At 37.6% G+C, this 15814-nt stretch overlaps 1 protein-coding gene across 6 annotated transcripts in view; it reads left to right on the top strand.

Moving 5' to 3' along the window:
* TTBK2 (tau tubulin kinase 2) overlaps positions 1–15814 on the top strand; it is a 161175-nt gene that overhangs the window by 119653 nt on the left and 25708 nt on the right. For all 6 annotated transcript variants that reach the window (XM_040492418.1, XM_040492419.1, XM_040492422.1 and 3 more), the window contains 2 exons: positions 3801–4017; positions 14193–14404. In XM_040492418.1, coding sequence (XP_040348352.1) covers positions 3801–4017; positions 14193–14404 — 429 coding nt within the window. The remainder of the gene's footprint in view (positions 1–3800; positions 4018–14192; positions 14405–15814) is intronic.

Here is a 15814-nt window from a genome sequence, read left to right as displayed (position 1 = left end):
AGAAAGAAAGAAAGAAAGAAAGAAAGAAAGAAAGAAAGAAAGAAAGAAAGAAAGAGGCTAAATGAGAGTACAAAGAAGATTCATCTTGTAGAGAAAGAAATATAACAAAATACATATAATTATAAAATACTGTGACAGAGTTGAGGCCAAACATATCAATCATAGCAATAAATATGCATGGGCTTAACTCCTCTATGAAAAGATTTTCAGTTTGGTTTACATAGCTAAATACATATGCTATGTACAAGAGACCTAAAAAATATTTCAGAAAGGATGAACAAAGAAAAACCCCAAAAATGGGAGCCCTAAGAAGAGAATAATGATCCTGATATCAGAGAGTCTAGAATTCAAGCAAAAAAAGCAAAAAAAAAAAAAAAAAAAAAGTTACGAAGATGGAATGCTTTTTTTAATGCTTAATGCTGCAATTCACAAATGGGACATAATAAATACATAATATTTAGTCTCCAGAATCCCAGCAGTCACCTTTAGGAAGCAACAACTAGAAGAGATTCAGGGAGGCATAGCTAGAAACACATGAGTAATTGGAGATCTTATTGCATATTTTTTTAGCTCTACATCCTGAAGATAGAGATCGTGCCTTCTGCTCAAATGCCCCTGGAACATTAATAAAAATTGATCAGTTATTAGGTCATCAAGAAACCTTATATGCTTTATAGTTCCATAAAGCAGAAATATTATACTGCCTGATCACACTGCATTAGAACTAGAACTTTCCAACAAAAAACAAAAATGTCAAAGGCCCTTCCTCCTGGAAACTTAGAACACTATCAGACTACTCATTTTTTACATTTAAAGCTAAAATCAGAGGGAAATTATGGGTATTAAGTAAGGAGGTACATGATGTCAGTATGTCTTATTACTGGTGGTATTAATGTTGTTAATCTGGTTAGGGTGATGTTAGGTTTTTCCACTGTGAAGTTACTATTTTTCCCTTTGTAAGTAATTATTTTATGGGAAGATGTTTTGAGACCATTCAAATAAACTTTTTTAAAAATTTATTTTATTTAAAAAAAAATTTTTTTTAAGAGAGAGAATGCAGGCAGGGAAAGGGCAGAGAGGGAGGAGTACAGAGGGTCTGAAATGGGCTCCATACTGACAGCAGCGAACCTGATGTAGGGCTCAAACTCATGAACTGTGAGATCATGACCTGAGCTGAAGTTGAATGCTCAATCAACTCAGTCATCCAGGCACCCCAAAACTTGTTTTTCATTGTACTTTCTCCCACAAGTTTTAGCATCCATCAGTGAATCTTGCCCGAAAAGTATTGTGCCTACAAGCCTACCATTTATCTGGCCCGTTAAGAAGTGACTGAATTTGCTGACCTCTGAATTAAAGTACTGATTTTTCAGCAAACCTTATCTATTAAGGCCAGATAAATATCTGTGAGCTGTGCTGTCTCTGTCGCCACTACCACTGCCATTATAGTGCTAAAGTAGCCACAGACAATATGTAAATGAATGAGCATGACCCATGCCATACACTTGACTTACAAAAATAGGTGAGCTGGCCAGATTTGGCCCACAGCCCTAGTTGGCTAATGCCTGCCTTAGATTATGGGGAAGGAAGTGTGAAAAAGATATCTGTTCTTAGTACTTTTCTTGACATCTGTCCAATTCTTCCATACATGTCCTTACTTTTTTTTCCTTAATGTTTCTATAATTTATACCTTGTCCACAAACACAAACACACACAATGTGCTAATGTGCTAATAATTCTCTTACATATACTTTTGCATTCATTCAACTCCTGAAGGAAATACGATTTTTCTGGGAAGGAATTTCTTTCCATATCGCAAACTCCAGATTTGGATCAGAGCTATGGGAGAATGAGGAAAATAGAATTGTGTAAGGGTTAAAAATGGGGAATAAATGCAGAGAGGAACCTAAGTCATGTGCAGGAGAGCCCGTGTGGGAAAGATGTGAGAGCCCCTTGAAGTGTGTGGAATTAGACCGCAGCATATGAGAAAAGAGGGAAACTGGGATAGAATAAAATTAGAAGCAGTTTGTAGGTGGAGATGTACTTTGTTTCCTCAGGAGTGGAGAAGGAAATGCCAAGGAGTTGGGGGGTTGGAAAGAAGCTGTGGAATAGTAGCTAGGCATAGGGAAGAAAGGATTGGAAGAAAACTGAGAGATGTAAAATGGAAAAAAATTGTGGGGCTAGTAGACCGATCTTCCTGAATTCAAATATTGATTCTTTTGCCATTCTCTGTCCTCGAGAATACAGGGAATTCTTTTAATAAACATTTGGATTGCCATGTAGCACATATATGTTAGTGTCTGTTGTAATGTCTAGCATCAATCAGTATATTGAACTTATATCTGAAAAATGTTTTAGTAACCAGTTTATGAGCTTTATGAACTTTATTTACTTTTGAACTTTATTTTTATCATAAATCCCTTAATATGAACTATTTTAGGCCAAACTACCTTTTTCATTGTGTTCCCAATGTCAGAACTATAAGAACCACTTTACAGGCCTGAGAGCTATTTTTTTCCTGAGAGCTATTATCAGTGCTTTTCTAATTACATATCTATAACATATTGATAAAGAGATTCATCTTCTCCTATTGGCCCTAGTAGGGAGAGGTGGTAGCGAAGGTCAACTTAGGTAGAACAAGTCCCTGAAAAATGACTCATCTTTGTTCTCACAGCATTTCATATTGACAGTACCTGGACCAGAGCGTTGTCACCCTTGGAGTGGTTCACTAAGAAGATGCCTATTTTACCACTCATATTGATTGTATGTGTCAGTATAGTTAGTCTAGTGAAGACTGTTTTTTCTATTTTTAGACATTCCAGATCACTTCTAAGAAAAGGTTTCACTGTGTGGTAAATATTGTGTTCAGTCGGCAATATTTAAAAACAAAACAAACTGGGCACCTGGGTGGCACAGTTGGTTAAGCATCTGACTCTTGATCTCAGCTCAGGTCTTGAACTTAGGGTCATGAGTTCAAGACCCACATTGGGTTCTGTGCTAGGTGTGAAGCCTACTAAAAAAAAAAAAACAAACAAAAATAAAATACAAACTAGTATACAGAGCATAGTTCTAGAACATAAGAGCATACAAGGATCTGAACACTTAATGAGTGATAACTAAGAACTAGAAAAGCCCCCTCATGGGCCAGCGGTCTAAGGGAGAGATGACCAGCCATATAAATAGGACATGAAATTACTTAGAAAGAAATATATTGACAGGTGTCAATATTTTTAAAATTTTGTTCATGTTCAGTTCATGCAGAACTGTATAATTAAAGAATTTCCAGTTTCACCCAGAGGGCAAGAATTTCCTTTCTCATTTCCCTAGAGCCTTCCATATAGTAGATACTTAGTAAAAAGTCTGTAAATGCAGAAGGCTAGGTACATTTTACACTATTTAAAAAATACAAGTGATCACATACCTGCTTATATCGTTATGACACTTAATATTTTTCTGCTTATAGTTTTTGTTATTCCCTAAATGAAAAAAATGGGTAAAGAATAGAAAATACTACAATTGACAGGGACTTATTAGAAAATAGAGCAATAATTGTTGAATCAGTGAGTTATTGTTAACATTTCTTTTTTTAGATCAGCCTGAAAATTCTACTGATCAGAAGCAGTTTTATTTTGTACAATTGGCATGACCTAAGTTTCTGAGGTTTTGGTTTTGTTTTGTATTACTCTTTTACTCATGTACAGACTTCCTGATTTAAGTCCAGAAACAAAATGTAGGATAATCTTAGAGTAACTTTTGATTCTGGTGTTTTTAAGTTCTACCTTTTTTTCACTCCACACTTTTAGAATTGCCAATGCCACTCCCATCCCAGGAGACTTGCTTCGAGAAAATACAGATGAGGTGTTTCCAGATGAACAGCTTAGTGATGGGGAGAATGGCATCCCTGTTGGTGTGTCACCAGATAAATTGCCTGGATCTTTGGGGCACCCACGTCCCCAGGAGAAGGATGTCTGGGAAGAGATGGATGCCAACAGGAACAAGATAAAGCTTGGGATTTGTAAGGTTAGTATTTCTTGTATAGGAAGAATATCTTTCTATGTGCTTAATGGTTTTCTTCTGTTAATGTAGCTAAGTATCATGATTCTTAACTTTGAGAAGTAGAACATTGTATTGCTAGTGATTTATATATTTGTAATTGCAACATCTTGGCTAATTTTTCCCGTAGCACTCAGGTATAGATGCTAAACATTAATCTTCATCTTGTATTTTGTGAAAAAGATGAAGGGATTTTTAAAAAATAACCAGACACAGAGACTAAAAGAAGAGACATCTATAGAAAAGAAGTAATAGTCTTTCTAAATAATATGACAAAACTCTGGGCTCCTTCTTTAGTGTGGACCTAGGGAACTAGGAGTACCCATTCTGAAAATTGCCTCAAGTGGAGGTGGGGAAATGCGGGTTGGGAATGGAAAACATTGAACTGATCATGAGGTGACATAGTGGATGTTGAATAATCGACATGATTTTTTCTTCCTTAGGATTGTAAGCAGGACTACTTGTAAGTATGGGGAGAGGTACAGATTTCTGAATTAAATGGTTAATTTTTAATAATCTTGGGGCATATTATCCCCAAATTTCTTTTTGCCTTTACTGTTCCTTGTCCTTTCCAGTTCATAGAAGATAAAATGAAGATTAATGGGAATGGAGGGGCAGTGAATTATGAACCAGTTAGTTTCTGGTGCTTCTTATGTTTTTATAAAGGTTTATTTGGAATAGAAGTTAAATGTATAGGTGTGAAATGAGACTTTGGGCTCATACCTATTAACATAACTGATAGAAAATTGGCTAGTCATGCTTTATGAAGTATATCTTGAAAAGAATTTTCCATGATCAATTGTGAGGAGCTTGGCCTGTCTGTGGGACAAGAGACATCTGGGGGACATCCCCCATCTGTCTCTCTCTCTCTCTCTCTCTGTCAAAAAATAAAGAAATGGTAAAAAAGTAATAAAATAAAAATCTCTAGTAACATTCTTAGTTGCCAGCCCACAGGGGTATCTGTGTATATGAGAGTATGAAATGGCATTTGACATAGAACATACTGTAATTTCTTTCACCCATTGTCACTATTTAATCTGTATTTAGTTCTCTTCTATTTTTTAATTCTTTCCTTTCCAAAAACATTACTCAAATTAGATTATTAGTGTTACTGTTCTTTTATAGCAGTAGTGTTTATGTGGATTTTTCAAAGATATTTACCATTTCCTTACATTTTTGGAAGTCCTGGACTCACCTTCTTTCTTTCTGAAGTATTTCCATTAGAAGTTCCTTTAGTTCAGATCTTTTGGAAAGACTTTCAATTTTTACTTGTTAATGTATTTATTTTAGCCTCAATTTTTTTTTAACGTTTTATTTATTTTTGAGACAGAGAGAGACAGAGCATGAACAGGGGAGAGTCAGAGAGAGAGGGAGACACAGAATCAGAAATAGGCTCCAGGCTCTGAGCTGTCAGCACAGAGCCTGACGCGGGGCTCGAACTCATGGACCGTGAGATCATGACCTGAGCCGAAGTCGGACGCTTAACCGACTGAGCCACCCAGGCGCCCCTAGCCTCAATTTTTGAAGAGAGTTTATGCTAGCTTCAAAGTTTTTGATTGACAGTTATTTTTCCTCTGGCTTCTGTATTGAATTTCAAAAGTCTGTTATTCTGGATTTTTTTTTCTTTGTTATATGATCCATTCCCTCTCCCCCGTCTTTGCTCCCTGGCGACTTTTTAGCTTTTCTCTTTGTCTTTGGTGTTGTACATTTTAACTACAGTGTGTCTAGGCTTATATTTCTTTTTATTTATCCTGGTTGGGATATGTTGTTTCCTGAGTCTTTGATTCATAATTTTGTATCATTTCTAAGACATGTACAGCCATTCCCTAGCAAAATATTGCCACTAATTCATTCTCTCTGTTCTCTCATTCTGGGACTCCGATTAAACATATATTATGCCTTTTTATTCTGTTATATAATCTCTTAACATCTTTTTTCATATTTTCCTTCTCATCTTGTTGTGCTTCATTCTAGGTAATTTCTTTTGCTATGTCTTCTAGTTCACTGATTAAAAACTTTGGCTTTTCCTGGTTAATTTGATGTTTAACTTGTTGATTGAATGTTTAATATTAAATTCATCAGCTAATTCCAAATAATCCCTTGTTGATATTTGTGATAATGACCTTTATTTATTTAAACATTTTAGGTATAACTGTTATATATCCTGTTTCTTTTTAAAAAATTAATTTATTTAAATTCAAGTTAATTAACATACACTGTGCTATTGGTTTCAGGAATAGAACCCCGTGATTCATCACTTTGATATGACAACCAGTTTTCATTCAGACAAGTGCCCTCTTTTATGCCCATCACCCATTTAGCCCATCCACCTACCCACCTCCCCTCCAGCAACCCTCAGTTCTCTGTATTTAAGAGTCTCTTATGGTTTGCCTCCCTCTCTGTTTTTATCTCATTTTTTCTTCCCATCCCCTATGTTCATCTGTTAAGTTTCTCAAATTACACATATGAGTGAAATCATTTCTCTGATTTATTTTGCTTAGCATAATGTACTCTAGTTTCATCCATGTTCTTGAAAATGGCAAGATTTCATTCTTTTTGAGCACCAAATAGTATTTCATTGTATATATACACCACATCTTCTGTATCCATTCATCACTCAGTGGACATTTGGGTTCTTTCCATCTTCTTATCCATTCATCAGTCAGTGGACGTTTGTACTCTTTCCATAATTTGGCTATTGTTGATAGTGCGGCTGTAAACACTGGGTGCATGTGCCCCTTCAAATCAGCATTTTTGTATCCTTTGGATAAATACCTACTAGTGCAATTTCTGGGTCATAGGGTAGTTCTATTTGTAATTTTTTGAGGAACCCCTCCATACTGTTTTCCAGAGTGGCTGCACCAGTTTGCATTCCCACCAACAGTGCAAGAGGGTTCCCCTTTCTCTGCATCCTTGTCAACATCTGTTGTTGCCTGAGTTGTTAATTTTAGCCATTCTGACAGGTGTGAGGGGTGTTATCTCCTTGTGGTTTGGTTTGTATTTCCCTGATGATGAGTGATTTTGAGCATCTTTTCATGTGTCTGTTGGCCACCTGGATGTCTTCTTTGGAAATGTGTCTATTCATGTCTTCTGCCCATTTCTTTACTGGGTTATTTGTTTTTTGAGTGTTGAGTTTGGTAAGTTCTTCATAGATTTTGGATACTAACCTTTTATCCAGTATGTCATTTGCAAACATCTCCTCCCATCCCATTGGTTGCCTTTTAGTTTTATTGATTGTTTCCCTTCATTATACAGAAGGTTTTTATCTTGATGAGGTGCCAGTAGTTCATTTTTGCTTTTATTTCCCTCACCCCTGAAGACATGTCAAGAAGTTGCTGTAGCCTAGGTCAAAGAGGTTGCTTCCTATTTTCTCCTGTAGAATTTTGATGGTTTCCTGTCTCACAGTTAGGTCTTTCATTCATGTTGAATTTATTTTTCTGTATGGTGTAAGAAAGTGGTCCAGTTTCATTTTTCTGCATGTCGCTGTCCAGTTTTCCCAGCATCATGTGCTGAAGAGACTGTCTTTTTTTCCATTGGATACTCTTTCCTCCTTTGTTCAAGATAGGTTGGCCTTACATTTGTGGGTAAATTTCTGGGTTCTGTATTCTGTTGCATTGATCTTTGTGTCTGTTTTTGTGCCAGTACCATACTGTCTAGATTACCGCTTTGTAATACATCTTGAAGTCTGCAATTGTGATGCCTCTAGCTTTGGTTTTCTTTTTCAGGATTGCTCTGGCTATCTGGGGTCTTCTCTGGTTCCAGGCAAATTTTGGGATTGTTTGTTCTAGCTCTGTGAAGAATGCTGGTGTTATTTTGATAGGAATTACAGTGAGTGTTAGATTGCTTTGGGTAGTATAGACATTTTAACAATATTTGTTCTTTAAATCCATGAACATGGAATCTTTTTTCCTTTCTTTGTGTCTTCAATTTCTTTTATAAGCTTTGTGTACTTTTCGGTGTACAGATCTTTTACCTCTTTGGTTAGGCTTATTCCTGGGTACTTTATGGTTTTTGGTGCAATTGTAAATGGGATCAATTCCTTGATTTCTCTTTCTGTTGTTTCATTATTGGTGTATAGAAATACAACCAATTTCTGTATGATTGATTTTATATCCTGTGACTTTGCTGAATTCATGTATCAGTTCTAGCAATTTTTTGGTGGAGTCTTTGGCAGTTTCCATGTAGAGTATCATGTTATTTGCGAAGAGTGAAAGTTTTGACTTCTTCTTTGCCAGTTTGGATGCTGTTTATTTCTTTTTGTTGTCTGATTGCTGAGGCTAGGACTTCTAGTACTATGTTGAACAACAGTGGTGAGAGTGTACATCTCTGTCGTGTTTCTGACTTTAGGAGTAAAGCTCTCAGTTTTTCCCCATTAAGGATGATATTAGCTTCATATATGGCTTTTATGATGTTGAGGTATGTTCCTTCTATCTCTGCTTTCTTGATGGTCTTTATCAAGAAAGGATGCTGGATTTTGCCCAATGCTTTTTCTGCACCTATAAAGGATCATATGGTTCTTATCTTTTGTTTTGTAAATGTGGCATAGCATATTGAACCAGCCTTGCAGCCCAGGAATAAGTCCCAATTAATCATGGTTAATAATTCTTCTAATGTACTGTTGAATTTGATTTGCTAGTACATTTATGTTATTGAGAATTTTTGCATCTAGGTTCATTGGGGATATTGGCCTGTAATTCTCCTTTTTAGTGGGTCTTTGTCTGGTTTTGGAATCAAGGTAATGCTGGCTTCATAGAATGAGTTTGGAAGCTTTCTTTCCATTTCTATATTTAGGATTAGTTTAGAAGAATAGGTATTAACTCTTCTTTTTTTTAAATTTTTTTTTTTAACATTTATTTATTTTTGAGACAGAGAGAGACAAAGCATGAACGGGGGAGGATCAGAGAGAGGGAGACAGAGAATCTGAAACAGGCTCCAGGCTCTGAGCTGTCAGCACAGAACCTGATGCGGGGCTCGAACTCACGGACCGCGAGACATGACCTGAGCCGAAGTTGGCCGCTTAACCGACTGAGCCACCCAGGCGCCCCGTTATTAACTCTTCTTTAAATGTCTGGTAGAATTTCCCTGGGAAGCCATCTGGCCCAGGACTTTGTTCGGAGATTTTTGATAACTGATTCAATTTCTTTGCTTATGGGCCTCTTCAAATTTTCTATTTTTTCCTGTTTGAGTTTTGGTAGTGTGTGAGTGTCCAGGAATTTGTACATTTCTTCCAGATTGTCCAGTTTGTTGGCATATAATTTTTCATAGTATTCTCTTATAATTGTTTATATTTCTGTGGTGTTGGTTGTGATCTCTTTCTTTCTTTTTTTTTAATGTTTATTTAGTTTTTTTGAGAAAGAGTGCACACATGCACAAGCCAGGGAGGGGCAGAGTGGAAGGAGGACAGAGGATCCAAAGCGGGCTCTGTGCTGACAGCAGAGACACCAGTATGGGGCTCAAACTTGCGAACCATGAGATCATGACCTCAGCTGAAGTTGGATGCTTATCCAATTGAGCCACCCAGGTGTCCCATGATCTCTCCTCTTTCCTTCATGATTTTATCTATTTGGATCCTCTCTCTCTCTCTCTCTCTCTCTCTCTTTCTTTTTGTAAGTCTAGCTAGGGGTTTATCAATTTTTATTCTTGCAAAAAACCAGCTCTTAGATTTATTGATGTGTTCTACTGTTTTTCTGAAAACAGCTAGGGACAAATGGACCTTAACCTACAGGGGTAGACACTGTTCTACTGGGGTTTTTGTTTGTTTGTTTGTTTCTATATTGTTTATTTCTGCTCTAATCTTTATTATTTCCCTTCTTCTGCTGGCTTTGGGCTTTATTTGCTGCTCATTTTCTAGCTCCTTTAGGTGTAAGTTTAGATTGTGTATTTGGGACTGTTCTTACTTCTTGAGATAGGCCTAAATTGCAATGTATTTTCCTCTTAGGACTGCCTTTGCTGCATCTGAAAGGGTTTGGACTATTGTGTTTTCATTTGCTTTCATGTAATTTTTAATTTCTTCTTTAATTTCCTGGTTAACCCATTCTTTCTTCAGTAGGATGTTCTTTAACCTCCATGTATTTGAGGGCTTTCCAAATTTTTTCTTGTGGTACATATGCATGGTATGATATGGACCTTTTTGTACCTCTTGAGGGCTGATTTGTGACCCAGCATGTGATCTATTCTGGAAAATGTTCCATGTGCACTTGAGAAGAATGTGTATTCTGCTACTTTAGGATGAAATGTTCTGAATATATCTATTAAGCCCATCTGGTCCAGTATGTCATTCAAAGCCATTGTTTCCTTGTTGATTTTCTGCTTAGATGATCTGTCTGTTGCAAGTGGGGTATTAAAGTTTCCTAGTATTATGGTATTGTTATTAATGAGTTTTTTTATGTTTGTGATTAATCAACTTATATATGTGGGTGCTCTCAAGTTAGGGGCATTAAATATTTACAATTGTTGGGTCTTCATGATGTATAGACCCCTAATTATGACATAATGCTCTTCTTCATCTCTTGTTACAGTCCTTGTTTTAAAATCTAGTTTGTCTGATACATGGCTACTCCAGGTTCCTTTTGACCTCCATTAGCATGATAGATGTTCTCCATCCCCTCACTTTCAGTCTGTGGGTGTCCTATGGTCTAAAATGAGTCTATTGTAGGCAGAATATAGATGGATCTTGTTTTTTAATCCATTCTGATACCCTGTGTCTTTTGATTGGAGCATTTCATTTATATTCAGAATGATTATTGAAAGATAAGAATTTAGTGCCATTGTGATATCTGTCAGTTTGGTGTTTCTGATGATATTCTCTGGTCCTTTGTAGTCTTAGCTGCTTTGGCCCTTTTTTTTCCCCTCAGAGAGTCCCCCTTAAAATTTCTTGCAGAAATGGTTTAGTGGTCACACACTCCTTTAGTTTTTTTGTTTGTCTGGGAAAGTCTTTTTCTCTCCTTTTATTCTGAATGACAGCCTTGCTGGATAAAGGATTCTTGCCTGCATATTTTTCCTGTTCAGCACATTGAATATGTCCTGCCACTCCCTTCTGGCCTGCCAAGTTTCAGTGGACAGGTCTGCTAACCTTATGTATCTACCCTTGTAGGCTAGGACCTTTTGTCCATAGCTACTTTCAGAATTTTCTCTTTATCCTTGTATTTTGCAAATTTCACTATGATACATTGTGATGTTGACCTGTTTTTGTTGACTTTGAAGTGAGTTCTCTGTGCCTCTTGGACTTGGATGCCTGTTTCCTTCCCCAGATTAGGGAAGTTCTCTGCTATAATTTGTTCAAATAAACCTTCTCCCCTTTTCCTCGCTTTTCTTTTTCTGGGACTCCTTTGATATGAATATTGTTTCGTTTCTTGTAATCAGTTAGTTTTCTAAGCCTCCCCTTGTCATCTAGCAATTTTCTTTTCTTCTTTTTGTCAGTGTCATGATTTTCCATAATTTTTTCTTCTGTTTCACCTATTCTCTGCTTCTTTAATTCTTGCTGTCCCTGTATCTAGTTTATTTTGCAGTTCAGTTATAGCATTTTTTAATTCATCCTGACTAGTTCTTAGGTCTTTGATCTCTGCAGCAAGGGTTTCTCTGGTGTCTTCTGTGCCTTTTTCAAGCCCAGATAGTAGTTATGACTGTTGTTCTAAATTCTTGTTCAGATATATTGCTTATATCTGTTTTGAGCCGGTCCCTGGCTGTGATTTCTTCTTGACCTTTCTTTTGGGGGGAATTCCTTCATCTTGTCATTTTGGCTAAGTTTCTGTCCTTTGCATGTTTTAAAAGCTTGTTATGTTTCCTACACCTGAGAATACTACTGTATTAAAAAGGAGTCATATCCTGTCCAGGGCCTGTCAGTCCAGGAAGTGTTTCTGGTGTATGCTGTGTGCCCTCTGCTGTTGCATTTTGGCTGCTCTTTCCCAATGGTCAGTCCTTTACAAAACTCCTCCTTGCTTGTAGTGGTGGAGTGTATGGAACTTCAACCAGGTGTGCTTTGATTTTTTTGTTGAAGTAACCCTAGGAAGAAAGGAAAAGGCTGGCGGGGGGGGGCCCCCCCCGGGATGGCGAAGCCTGATTCCATAAAAAGAGAAAAAGAGAGGGAACAAAAAACTATAAAGCTGATTGCACAGAAAAAGAAGGGGGGGGGGGGGGAAACAGAAGAAAAAAGAAAAGAAGGAAAAAGAAAATTTAAAAGCCTGATTCAAAAAAAAAAAAAAAAGATAAAAGGAAATGACAAAAAGTAAACCAGAAACTATGAGCCTGATTCCAAAAGAAAAAAGAGAAAAGGAGAAAAAAACTAAAAATGAGTTGTCTTTGGTGCTTGAGGGGTGCTTGGCTGTGCTGGTCTGGAGGAAAGGCTGGCTGCATTAGCTCAGATTCCATCTTGCTTCCAATAGATAAGCAGTTGCCAGGCACGGAGGGGCAGAGTATGGTGTAAGCAGGTCCCAACTCCACTGGGGGCCACTGTGCTCCTCTCTGAAGTCCCACTGTGTTGTGTTGGGGGAAAAATGGCATCACCCCAGGCTTTGATCCCCAGACTGGGGATCCCAACCACCACTATTGAGTAGCCCTTACAGAATAGTGAGGGCAGTCACCTTGCCCTGAGCCACAAGTATCCTGCACCTTCTCCTTGGTGCACAGTTGGGATTCAAAACCCCAAATCTTAAAGGACCTGGCATAGTGCAGATCCACTCCCCTCCTCCAGAGTAGAACCTTTCCACCCTGCTGATGAAAGGGTTTGGCCATCACCTGCAGGGTCTTTTGTCCTTGGTGAGGCAATAAACCCTCTTCCAGAAGTACTCCAGGAAGGGGACTGTTCTCTTCCAGTGTACCCTGGAGATGTCTACACTACAGTATGCACTCCAGGGCCAGCTCCCTTCTCCCCAGGAGTGTGTCTACAGCTCTGCTCAGGAGAAAGACACATACTTCCAAAACCTTGGAGTGAGAGCTCCAAAAGCTATTTGCAAAACAAAACTGGGTTGCGCAGTATTTCTCGCTCCCCAGTTCATGGTCCAAAGAGCTTTTCCTCTTGTGCTAACTTGATGTTGCACTTTCTTAACCCTTCTCTCTTTCCCTCCCTTTTGTCTCTGCACAGAAATGGTTTCCTCTTGTCTGTGGCTCCACTGTTTTTCTCTTCCCCAATTCACATCCATGCACCTCACATCTACCAAGCTGTTTCCCTCCAACTGTGGAGATCCTTCTGTTGCTCTGCAGATCTATTTCCTGGGTGTTCCAAAAAATCTGACCTCAATACAGCTGTGTTTAGGGACAAAGAAAGCCCAGGGTCCCCTACTTCTCCACCATCTTAACTCTCCCCCCTGTATATCCTGTATTTTAACAAGTTTAATATCTGATGTCTTTGGGAGTTTTAAATATTTTTCTAAAAATTATTATTTCTGTTAGTCGTGGTGGCATTCCTTCCCATGTGTTTGATTAATAATTGATGGCAGTCCTGTAGACCTTACTTCAGAAGAAGTCTTACTTCGGAGAAGATTGTCTTCTGCTTCTGCTGGTAGCCAGCAGACCAGTTGGGCATCTTTAAACATACCAGACCTACCTCTCCTACCCTACTACTGGGGTCAAGCTTAATTTCCTTGGCAAGTGTGCTGCTGTGGGCATCTGTCCTTAGGCAGCCCCACTACTCTGAGCTGTGTCATATTCAACCTGCTGCTCTACTTAGCTCTTTATTGTTCTAGCTCCAAGTTTTCTTATTGTTGTTTGGTTATTCATTTGGTTTTTAGAGAAGGAGCAACAGGGGATATTCATGCTTGGCAGCCTCTCCTACCTCTTGTGAGACCACCTGTGGCTCGAAGAAAATGTCCTTTCCAGGTTTTATTTTTACTTTAGTGGAATGGAGACCTGCAAGCATCTTGTAAGATATCATACAAAAAGCTAAGGTGGTTAAACATTTTTAGACTGTTTATTTTTGTACCCAAAACATAAAAAACTAAAATAATACTGAAACTGAGAATAAATTAAGAATATTCATTTTATAAAAGGTTAATAGACGAGCGTTTAGTGATGTCAACTATCCAAAATATCCTGATTCCTGAAAACACATCGCAAGCATTTGCTTATATTATTTTGAAAGACGTCAGTTGATTCCTATACATAGTCACCTGAATGTTTTTCATTATTTTCTTTTATATTTTGTCTAGGCTGCTACTGAGGAAGAGAACAGCCATGGTCAAGTAAATGGTATTCTGAATGCTCCAAGCCTTGGTTCACCGATTCGTGTCCGCTCAGAGATTACTCAGCCAGACAGAGATGTTCCATTGGTGCGGAAGTTACGTTCTATCCACAGCTTTGAGCTGGAAAAACGTCTAACACTGGAGCCAAAGCCAGATACTGACAAGTTTCTTGAGACCTGGTATGAAATAGTTTTTCTTTTCTTTAAAGCTACTAAGAAAGATGCTATAGTTATCCTCAACATCATCATTATTAATTTCTATAATGTAAAGTCTTTCAAATAAGAAATGTTTGCATTTTTGTAGTACTGGTTTGATTAAGCTCTCATCTCCATCCATGTTTTTATTATCATTGTGATTCTTAATGTGAATTGTCTTATAATATTGTTACAAGTTCTTATAACACAGCTTTTGGCCTTGCAAGTTGAGCAGTGGGAACTGGTAATTTCATAAAACTAGGTACAAGTTAAAAACATTTAAAAAATAAATAAATAGATAAATAAATAAAAATTAAAAAAAAAAAATGACCGATCGCCGGTGTGTTTGTGTAATTAATGGCCATAATAAACTTCGATGAGTTGCAAAAAAAAAAAAAAAAAAAAAACATTTTGAACTTACCTTGTTTGGAAGGGATCTCATTTATTGGAGTAAGAAGATGCAGTGTAGAGTTGGAGTGCACAAGATAAAGAAGGTATTGTGCAGGAAGAAGGGGAGTTCGTGAAGGAGGGAAACAAGTAATTTATATACAAGGGACAGGCAGTTCAGTTCATTTAATGAAGGCCTTCTGTGAGTAAGTACTGTAGGAAAAATAGACATGAATAAGTTTCTTCCTAGAAATAAGGAAAGGTGGAACTTTAGAGAGCTATACATAGGTAATAACTATAGTTCACGATTAGAAGTCCAATTATCCATAAATTTTGCTAACAGAAGAATTGTTATATATAAATTAAAGAAGACTGCAGTAATACTAAGAGCCAGGTGACTAGTGATGGTCGCATGCCCTTCAGTGTACATCCCCAGTGGCTGCTATTGGCAATGAAATGTTAGAAGGACCATGTAATTGACGAACATGGTGTTTACTGTGTTTAAAGACAGTTCAGCCACTTCTGGCCTAGTCTAATCTGGCTTCCATTTTCAATCGTCCTTCATATATATATGTGTATTCTTCCTTACATGGTAGTCATTCAGTCTCACAGCTATGTGATAGAAGCTATGTCTGTACATTGATATGATCAAAAGGATGGATTTGAGATGGGGCAGTGCTTAAACATTTTGAGTTGTGGCTAAGATTGGGAATAAAGATCTAAATGCAATAGGAGTAAAAGCTTAGTTTGGTAAAGAATTAGTTTAACAAAGGAATGAAACCAAAGGGAGTCCATGTTGAGGGAAGAGCTGAGAAATAAAAATAAGGTGGAGGTAAGAGAAGTAATCCAAGAAAATGAACTCAAGCCAGAAGCTAGAATGAAAAGGGAACAGTTGAAGGAATTGAAGCACCTAATTAAAGACTTGGAAAGCAAAAAGTGTATTGCTTAAACTACTTCCCTGAAGATGAGATCAGTTCTTAGAAGCACGTGCAGCCAAATGGTCACACC

This window comes from Herpailurus yagouaroundi, unplaced genomic scaffold (assembly GCF_014898765.1).
Source record: "Herpailurus yagouaroundi ecotype Mexico unplaced genomic scaffold, PumYag 184, whole genome shotgun sequence".
Lineage (NCBI taxonomy): Eukaryota > Metazoa > Chordata > Mammalia > Carnivora > Felidae > Herpailurus > Herpailurus yagouaroundi.
Note: the sequence above shows the minus strand (reverse complement) of the source record. Positions and strands in the feature narration are given on the sequence as shown.